Source organism: Sorghum bicolor, chromosome 3 (assembly GCF_000003195.3).
Source record: "Sorghum bicolor cultivar BTx623 chromosome 3, Sorghum_bicolor_NCBIv3, whole genome shotgun sequence".
NCBI classification, from domain to species: Eukaryota; Viridiplantae; Streptophyta; class Magnoliopsida; order Poales; family Poaceae; genus Sorghum; species Sorghum bicolor.
This window is the reverse complement of record NC_012872.2, coordinates 45,532,202-45,541,897: the sequence shown is the minus strand read 5'-3', so window position 1 is coordinate 45,541,897 and position 9,696 is coordinate 45,532,202. Positions and strand designations below refer to the sequence as shown.

Here is a 9,696-nt window from a genome sequence, read left to right as displayed (position 1 = left end):
ACATAAGCAAAATTGCTGATTTGGCAAGGTCATTAAATGAAGAAGTTCATCAGATGAGAGAGGAGTTCATCTCCATGAAACTCCTGCCTCGGTTACCTAGTTTAGGCTCGGTTACCTAGTTTAGAGTTTTAGTAACTGTATCATGAAACTATGCATTGAGACTGGCCTCAACACCTAGGCTCAGTCAAACGTGAAACACTTTAACTGACACACAACCATCTTTTTTGGGACAGAGTACGTACAATTTTAACCACGTCAATATAATGTCAGTATGGTTTTGCTCTAAATATTTTTTTTTTTGACTTCATCAAGTTGCGTCTGAGTCTATCACAGTATTGATGGGTGGTCAACCTTTTTGTTTCAGACTATCCAAATGAGCACTGATTTTTTACTAGAGAAAGCACTATCAAAGAGTCTCACAAGTAAAAGATGCATCAAGTAGTTCTAAGAATTGATACAGGGAAGGAGGAGTCGAATCAGCACAGGGAGAGACTGATATATCAAAGCAGATCTAAGAATTGCAGGAACCATGACAACTCAAAAAGGAGTTGTCATCCCGTTCCATTTAAACGCTTTCCTTTTTGTCCTAATCCTACCATTTCAGAACTTACATCATAGCTACGATTTAAAAGAATAGCATGCACGCTCATTGCATGATAGGTTGAAACGCAAGCAAGCAGAAGCAGATATGACATCCAATGAAAACCCAGGTTCACTTATCAAGGAAACCAGAGCATGTATTGACCGAATGCAAACACAGTTTATAATGGCTTCTACACCAACGTATGAAATGTAATTGCATCATCAGCTAACATCTGAGCGAAAAAAGGGCTTACTGAATAAGAGCTATATGCCTAGTAATATTAGTCACCTTTGAGCATATCACTAATAAGCTGCTGGAACAGTCACCTTGGAGCATATCACCCTGTAGCAGGCAATTCTTTTGGAGCAGCATCTGAATTAGCATCCTTATGAAACTGTAACCTAACTTCTGTGGTTAACGAAACTGCTAGTTTGATAACTCTGCTTACAATCTAGAACCATAAAGCTGATTCGTCGAACATGACCTCCAAAGTAACTCGATCTCTGAGGCACTTCAGAAAAACAAGAATTGTTGGCTTTTGTAGCTATGTCAACCTCATCTGCATAGAAAAGGTAACAGATGTTTAATCACCAAGTAGACAATTGTACTTTCCTGAAGATCATCCATAAAAAGGCAAGAAGCATAGGGATCATGTATATCTTGTGTGCACAACATGCACAACTGCCTAAGATAGAAAACGATGTCACACTACTATGTATAAATTGTTTTTTGAAGGAATACTATGTATAAATTGACTAAAAAAACAAATATAAGGTTTGCCCATTAGTTTGTAAAGAAAGAGTATCCAAGTACAATTCACAAACAAGAACACACAGACACACCCCATCCCCACTTTTGCTTTTTCCACAAATTATTTTTCATATTATTTTTGGTGTATGCAGTTCTCTGAATCTGAAGAAGCTCTCATATTTGTTTCCCAAATAGAAAAGGTAGGTTTAGGGTTGTAAGAGATGTCAATAGTACTCCCTCCATTCCAAATTATAATACGTTCTGGTTTTTTAAATACATTGCTTTAACTATGTATCTAGAGTCTAGACATAATGTGTATCTAAGTGCATAACAAAATCTATGTATCTAGAAAGGCCTAAACATCTTATAATTTGAAATGAAGGGAGTAGTATTTATTTAGTTAAACATTTGAAAATCTTTTACACATAAAAATCATGTTACCAGAATTTTTTTGTGATAAGGACACTGCCAGCAAATTGATTAAAATATGCATTGTATACACTGTCATATATATCACCCAACCAAGCATTGCTCTGTTTCAATGAGCTAGACCTTATGCATCTATCAATGAAAGAATGGATTGAATACAATAACCATGCAAAACACGTGTGGAAATTTTCTTTCAAGAATATATGCATTTTATCAGATGGTACATAAGGCAATGCCACATGTTATTTTTCATTGGCATCAACAAATGGTTCCCTGAGAAGGATATAGATCATCAACCCTATTCATTTTCATCTTCTATTGTGCTTTAATTTACCCGACCCTACTAAACCTGTCCAAGGAAGGTTGAAATCAAACAGACTGCAGAACTAGCTATCCTACTAATTAAAATTGTGCAATGATGTCATAATCTATGACAAGATCCAATTGTCAGATTCTGATAAGTGAGAATAATAGTCCGACCATGCTAATCTATATATGGGTTGTTCCAGCTAAGGACGACAACCAAGCCTCCCTTCTATGTGATTGGTGCTATTTTGTTGTGCTTGTAATATGGCAATGTCCTTACTTATGCAATGATAGAACTAACGAACAATAAAATGAACACGAAATCCATACAGAACACTAATAATCTTACATTGCAAAATTATGCCAGCGTTTATCCATGTAGTTCAGTTTCAACAAAATACCAAGTGCAAGTTTACAATGACATAATATCATCAATCCATCATCATCAACAAACTAAAGCTTCATAATCACACATGAAAATGCGCAATAATTCCATGAGAAGGAATGAAAGATACAAACCACCAAAGTAAGCATTACTAGTGATTTGATTTGTTGTATTAACTGATGGCTATCTCAGGGGTGCCTGACAGATCAATTGATCCAGCAGGAAGCACAGATCAAACACGTTACACAACTAGCTTGCATATAAAATTCCTTGTGCAACTAGGTTGAAAGATCCAATTCCAACCCACCCTACCCTTATGGAAACGCAAATTTGGGCGACCACATTCATTCATTTGATCCGAGGATGAGACGAGTATAAGTGTATAACTAGGTAATTAAGTTTGCTTACGATGAACCCGAAGATGCCTCCTCGCCAATGTCGGCCATGGCCAACTCCTCTTCCTTCACGAGGCGCCGCACCTTGGTGTCCAGGAACACGCGGAGCAATCGGAACTGAAGCCTCTCCGTCGCAGATAGCGCCTTGTCCTGCAGCGCAGCGACCAGCCCCTTGTCCACAGCGCTGCTGGCCACGCGCATGACGAAGGACCTATGCTCGGGGTAGCCGAGCGCGAGCACGCCGCCCAGCGTCGCCGCGACCACGAGCTCGTGGACGAGCTCCCTCGTCTCGTGGGACTCCCATCCCGGGTGCTGGATGGAGCCCGGGACGAGGCGGTGGTAGGCGGCTCTCCACGCCGCAGACTCGGCGTATCGCCCGCTGAGGAAGCAGAGGTTATACGCGAGGGCGCGGGGCCGGGGGTCGAAAGGCGCGTCGCGGGCCGCCTCTGCGTAGAGCCGCATCGCGTCGTCGGCGCGACCGTCGCGCGCGGCGAGGAGCGCGAGGAGGAGGCGGAGGTCCGCGGCCGCGGCGGGGTCGCCACCATGGCCGACCTCCACGTCAACGCGCGCGAGGTCGAGCTCGGCGCGGGCGCGGACGTCGCGGAGGTGCGCACCGGAGAGCGGGTGCGCGCGGAGCAGGGCGGCCTGGAGGCCGTTCGCGGACTCCAAGAGCATGAGCTTCACGGACGGGAGGAAGGTAGGGATCTCCCTGGGAGGCATCCACTTGGACAGGGCATGCAGGGACCCCGCCCCCGCGGCGGCGAGGCCGAAGGCAGCAGCGCGGAGGAGGACGCGGCCAGCCATGGGCGAAAGGCGAAGCGAATCAGCAGGAGGGAGAAGGCGGTGCTGTGGGCTTCGGAGTTCAGACTTCGTGTTGCGACTTGGGCCTTGTTTAGTTCATGCCAAAAACCAAAAAGTTTTCAAGATTTTCCGTCACATCGAATCTTGCGGCACATACATGAAATATTAAATATAGACAAAAATAAAAACTAATTACACAGTTTGCCTGTAAATTACGAGACAAATCTTTTGATCCTAGTTAGTCCATGATTAGATAATATTTACCATAAACAAACGAAAGTGCTACAGTGGCCGAAAACTTTTCATTTCGCGAACTAAACAAGGCCTTGGTGGTTAGATGCTGATGATGCAACGCAACAGATGGGTGCCTGCAACTGGCTGGGTCTTCTACGGGATTTTAAGAGCGCGTTTGTGAGGGTGGCCCAGGTGGGCTTTGCGCCCGTGGGCTGCAACTGCGCGTGTTTGCGCACTTGGCCCAGGTTGCAGCCCGGCTGCGGGTGGCCAAAACCACCCTCTCCGCCTGGCTCCCGAGCGACTCCGCTAGGGTTCGCTTCCCTGGAGCTCGGCTGCGCGCGGCGCTCGGTTGGCGATTTAGGGCAGTTATGGCGGGGCTCGGGGTGGCCGCGGCGGGCTCGCGCGGGAAGATGAAACTTCCTGGCGCCATTTCACACCCTCCCCAACCCTCCTCTATAAGTAGACCCGCAGCGGTCTCACTCGGTTCGTTCTCCTCTCTGAGCTCAATCCACTTCTTCCTTGTGAGAGACCGGTGGCGGCGGCTCACTGCGCGGCGGTGGTGGTGTTCTCCTGTGGCCAGCGGTGAACTCCTTCGCCGTTCCGGGTCCTTGTTCGTGTGCTGCTGCAGGGACTCCGAGGAGGCGGTCTTCTACCTCTACTTCGCCTTCTTCTTCCTCTCCGTCCGATCTGCAACCTCTTCTTCCTCTACTATCGGATCTGCAACCTCTAGTTGCAGTTCTCCTTCCTCTGTCGTCACAGGACCCCGAGGCTAAGGTGAAATCCTGAATTTTTATGTGTTCTGCTTTATGATGTTCAGTCTGCTAGGGTTTGCTTTCAAGATTGTTATTTTACTTTCGTATCTGCTCTGTTTAGGGTAGATCTATGAGTTGGTATTTGCTTGAGGTCTGTGAGATGGTTTCTGTGAGTTGTGATCTGTATCTTTCATTTCTGAGTTGGTATGAATGGTCGATGATGTAGTTCACAGTGTGCACTGGGAGGCATTTTATTTTGCAGCCGTGCACAGAACAAATTTATCTTGATTCATGTTGCAAACAAGTTGATGCATAGCAGGGTATGATTAGCTGAACTATTGTTAATTGACATGCATGTAGATGGATCCCTCTTTGCGCCGGGAAATGATGCGTAGGCAGGCTGCTGCTATGACTATTGTGATGGTGTCTTTTGTAAGCACTAGGCTTAAAAGGAAAAGTCCTGAACCTGATACTGAGCCTGACCCCTTAACCCCTTGGATTAGAGAGGAAAATGAGCTGCACAGGCAGAGAACACTGGCACTTATTTACAACTCCACTGATGTAGAGTGCATATCCATGCTTAGGATGAGAAGAGCACCTTTTTTTGCTCTCTGTGATTTGCTTAGGCACAGGCAGTTGGTGACAGATAGGGAGGGGGTGTCTGTTGAGGAGCAAGTAGCCATGTTCCTTCATGTGGTTGGTCACAACCAAAGGTTTAGGGTTGTAAGACATTCTTTTAGGAGATCCATTGAGACAGTGCACAAGCATTTTCATGTGGTATTGAATGTTGTTGGTCAGCTTAGGACTGAGGTCATTAGGCCACCTAGCACAGCCACTCCTGCCAAGATCCTTGGGAGTCCTAGATGGAATCCATATCTTAAGGTAATTAGCTTGGGTTCATTATTTGTTCATAATTGCTGGATGCACTTGTATCTCACTGGTATGGTTTATAGGACTGCATTGGTGCCATTGATGGCACCCATGTGCTTGCTAGAGTTCCTAGGAACATGCAGCAAGCTTTCAGGGGTAGGAAAAAGGACCCCACACAGAATGTCATGGTTGTTGTGGACTTTGATCTCAAGTTCACTTATGTATTAGTTGGCTGGGAAGGGTCTGCTCATGATGCACTTATTCTTTCCGATGCCATTGAGAGACAGGATGGGTTCACTATGCCCCAAGGTAATTTGCACAAACTACAACCAATTGTTCACCTGTTAGGTAAAAACATAAAGTCACTTAGAGACATTTGTATCCCATTGTAGGTAAATATTACTTGGTGGATGCTGGGTATGCATGCAAAAATGGTTTCCTACCTCCATACAGGGGTGTCAGGTACCATTTGAGTGAGTTTGGGTCTAATAGGCCTACCAATGCCCAGGAGCTGTTCAATCTACGACACTCATCACTTAGAGTCACAGTGGAGAGGGCTATAGGTGCACTGAAGAATAGGTTCAGGATTCTTGATAACAAGCCATTTCACAAGTATAAGACCCAAGTAAAGCTTGTCATTGACTGTTGCATCATACACAACTGGATCTTGGGGTTTGGTACTGATGAGCATGTCCCTTCTGAGGTAGGCTTTACTGGTACTCTGCCTGACTCAAATGAATCTGATAGCCAAGAACAAGACTCTGCACTCATGGCCGCAAAGAGGGATGCAATCTGCAATGCTATGTGGGAGGGGAGGGGCACTCATAGAGTTTGACACTTCATTTGTGTCAGTTTTGTTTAGTCTACCCTGCTATGAACTCTTGTTTGCATTGTGAACATGTAATAATTCATGCTGAGACCTATTTTTAAAATAATTTGTATATTATTTGGTTTGTCTTTATATTTGCAATGCTTTGTTGTGTATATTTTGGGTGCTTTGTTACACTTGGGCCACCCTGACTTGTTAATGGCAAACACAGCTATGTCTCCTGTTGAGATTTCTGGGTTTGTGGGTGCTGCTGATGTGCTGGAAGAGATGATCAGGAATGGTTCAGATGCTGCTGTTGTAGGTGGTGCTGATGCTGCAGCACCTGCAGATGGTGCTGCAGGTTCTGGTGCAGCTCCAGCAGCACCTGATGCTACTGCTGCCCCTACTGGTAGAGGGGGGGCAATGAGGTGGAATAACAACACCTCTGGCTTTGTTCTTAGGAGGATGTCCCAACTGTTGAGTGATGGTAGCAGACCTGACAAGGTGTTTAAGGACAAGGATGTAAACCTTGTTGCAAAAGCTATGAAGGAGTATTGTGGGGAAGTGGTAAGCCCAACTCAGGTGTACAACCACTTGAGGAAGTGGAGGCAGAAGTGGGCTAGAGTTGTTAAACTGAAGAATCTTAGTGGGGCTTTGTGGGATGCTGATGCCAATGCCATCATGCTTGAGCAGGATCACTACCTTGGCCACTGCAAGGTAGTCCTTGTCTTATTCTCTAGGTTCTAATATTCTGTCTTTGCTGTTGGCTTCTCTAATCCTATGTGTAATTCTGCCAGGACCACCCTAAGGATGCAGAGTTCCTTAACATCCCAATTAGGTTTTACACTGAGATGGAGTCCATCTTTGGGGGAAACCTGGCCACTGGCAAGTTTGCTGTTGGCTCTGGTGATTCCCAGGGACACCATTTTGATAGTTGTGCAGGTAAGGTTGATGGTCCAACACTAACCCAGACCTACAGCAAGACTGAGATAGCTGAGGGTAGCAAAGCCACTGACCTCCCTTCTACTGTTGTGGGTGGGAAGAGGAAGAGGGGACACTTCAGTGAGGATGAGATGCTCTTGCTGTCTAACATGAGTGATGCTGTGAACAATGTGGTTGTAGCTCTTAGAGAGACAGGGCCTGCCTATGTTGATGGGGATCTGTACTCGGCTGTCATGGAGATGGGAGGATACACTGAAGATGCTTTAATGGCAGCCTACACCTTTCTCCTGGACAACAAGGCTCAGGCCAAAGGCTTTGTGAACATGAGTGATGGACATAAGTCCATCTGGCTAAGGACCTTCCTGGCCAAGAACTACTTTATGTAGTTCCTGTTCATTATGGTCTACATGTCTAGGAGGGGGTTAAGTGTTGAGATGTATAGTTCCTCCACCTCCCCTGAGCCACTCTCTTCTTCTTTTGACTCCAGCTGGGATGTGGCTGTTGTAGTTCTTTTGTGCAGGCAGGTTGTAGGACTGACTGCTGACCTTTTGGTGAGGATTAGCTAAGAGGGTGGCTAACAATTTGGGCCCTTGTATATTGGGCAGAACCTGTTATTGTAAAACACTATTAGCAGCCTCTGTTGGCTGTTGTTTATTTCATGCATGTATTCTGTTTACTTTGTGATGTGGAGATAATTGTTTCTGTGCCAATGATGAGTATTACTCTGAGGCTTGGGTTTCATCTTTGCCATGTGATGACAAATAATTGTATGAGGTGGCTAACCAATTTTCCTTGTGTCATTCATCACATCTGAAGGAACCATAAACTTTACTCAGCAACAATTGGGTCTATGACTCAAGGTGATGGCTAGAAGTTTATGGTCCTCCAGATGCCATGGGTGCCACAAATGTTTGGATTTTCCATTACAGCTACCAATGATTACTGAGGTGGCTTTACATTTGGCCTATGATGACATACATAACAATCTGAGGTGGCTTTACACTTGTAATTGCTCTTGTTTTGTAAGGCTAGCATTCACTCATGGTTATCATCAGGACATGGGATACATCCATCCCCAATGCAACAGGTCTTGGTCTTACCACCTGATGGCTGAGGATGGATGTATCTCATGGCCCCATGGTACTCATGAAACAGTTCTTTGGGATCCACAAAGTTGCCACCAGTGAAGATTGTCTTAAGAATAAATTGTGCAAAGTCAATAAGGTCTGAGGCCCCCCCTTTATGTGCTTATGTCCTAGCCTATGATGTCACATGATGTAGTAATGAAGCAACAAATGGTTGCGGCATGGAAGAACTTCCATTTGGTTCAAACCAAACTGAAGTTCTTCAATGCCGCAATCATAGTTGTTTCAATTTGGTTCTTTATGACTGAGGCTTATTCAGTTCCATTTCAAAGACTAGCAGAATTGAAATCTAAATTGATGTTCGGGTTTTTTTGAAGGAACATGACTTGGTATGTTGTGTACAAGGGATACAAGCCTGGAGTGTATGCAGACTGGGCTGACTGCAATGCATAGGTTGCTGGTTTTAAGAAGAACTGCTACCATGGGTTTCCAACAAAGGAAGAGGCAGTAGCCTCTTTCTTAGAGTACATGGGCTGTGATGAAGATGCCATGGAAACCAATCTCTTTCCCAAACAACAAGGCATCACTGAGCCCAAGCAAGTTGTTGGTACAATGAACATCTTTCTTCCTATAGCTATATCTCTGATTGTGCTCTTGGTGGCCATGGTTATGTATGTATCTAAATCTTGTTGCACTTGTCCTGCAAATAAGTAGGTCCTGCAGCTTTTCTAGCTTTCAGATTAAGTATTGTATGCTGAACTAAATTAATTCGAATGGGCAATGATGTTAAAACTGAGGCCCAATTTAGATGTTGTAACAAGGAGGATTTCTGTGTGTGTTATGTTTATTTTGCTGCATCTTTGCAAAATTCAGTTCAAAACATGTGAATTGTTGTATTCTGATCATGGGCCTGGCCGAGTTTCATATGTGCCAAACACAATCTCCATAAGGTAGTTGAGGTAGTTGTCCTGTTAGCCTGGCTCCCAACTGCTACACAAACACCAGCTACTTTGGGCCAGGCTAGTTTCATACAATGACACAAACAACAGCACTTGCTCCAAACAAGCCTGGCTTGGCTGGGCCTGGGTCTGATGGGCTAGCCAGGCTGGGCTGGTACACCCTCACAAACGCGCCCTAAAGGACTCGTTTGGTTGGTGCTTGCGGCCTGCCAGACAGCTGGCCAGGCAGCGATCAAACCCATGTCAATGAAATTAAACACTAGAGTCATGTTTGGTTCCTTGTTACATTTTATCTAGCTAAAATAAAACTACTTTAGATACTTTTAGGTGACTAGTAGGATTAAACTATTTTAGTTTTTTTAGTCAATGTGTCTAGAAATTTAACTACAAAAATAAC

The 9,696-nt window shown here is 44.9% G+C and overlaps 2 protein-coding genes across 2 annotated transcripts; one reads left to right on the top strand and one right to left on the bottom strand.

The window, feature by feature from the left end:
* On the bottom strand, positions 690-3,717 carry LOC8074955. The gene is made up of 2 exons (XM_002455682.2): positions 2,862-3,717; positions 690-1,142 (listed from the first exon to the last, which is right to left on the bottom strand). Exons 1-2 carry the CDS (start codon positions 3,650-3,652, stop codon positions 1,139-1,141), a joined length of 795 nt encoding a protein of 264 aa, XP_002455727.1. The 5' UTR covers positions 3,653-3,717; the 3' UTR covers positions 690-1,138.
* Positions 4,010-6,340, top strand: LOC110433700. Its single transcript, XM_021456213.1, has 5 exons — positions 4,010-4,075; positions 4,996-5,331; positions 5,434-5,517; positions 5,589-5,814; positions 5,898-6,340. The coding sequence occupies exons 1-5, from the start codon at positions 4,010-4,012 to the stop codon at positions 6,338-6,340; spliced, it is 1,155 nt and encodes a 384-aa protein (XP_021311888.1).

Bases quoted from the DNA above. Each gene is read 5' to 3' on its own strand.
- LOC8074955 (XM_002455682.2), bottom strand. From the start codon at position 3,652: ATGGCTGGCCGCGTCCTCCTCCGCGCTGCTGCCTTCGGCCTCGCCGCC.
- LOC110433700 (XM_021456213.1), top strand. From the start codon at position 4,010: ATGGGTGCCTGCAACTGGCTGGGTCTTCTACGGGATTTTAAGAGCGCG. The intron at 5,332-5,433 runs GTTGGTCACAAC...GTTGTTGGTCAG, and splicing joins TAGCCATGTTCCTTCATGTG to CTTAGGACTGAGGTCATTAG. The intron at 5,518-5,588 runs GTAATTAGCTTG...TATGGTTTATAG, and splicing joins GATGGAATCCATATCTTAAG to GACTGCATTGGTGCCATTGA.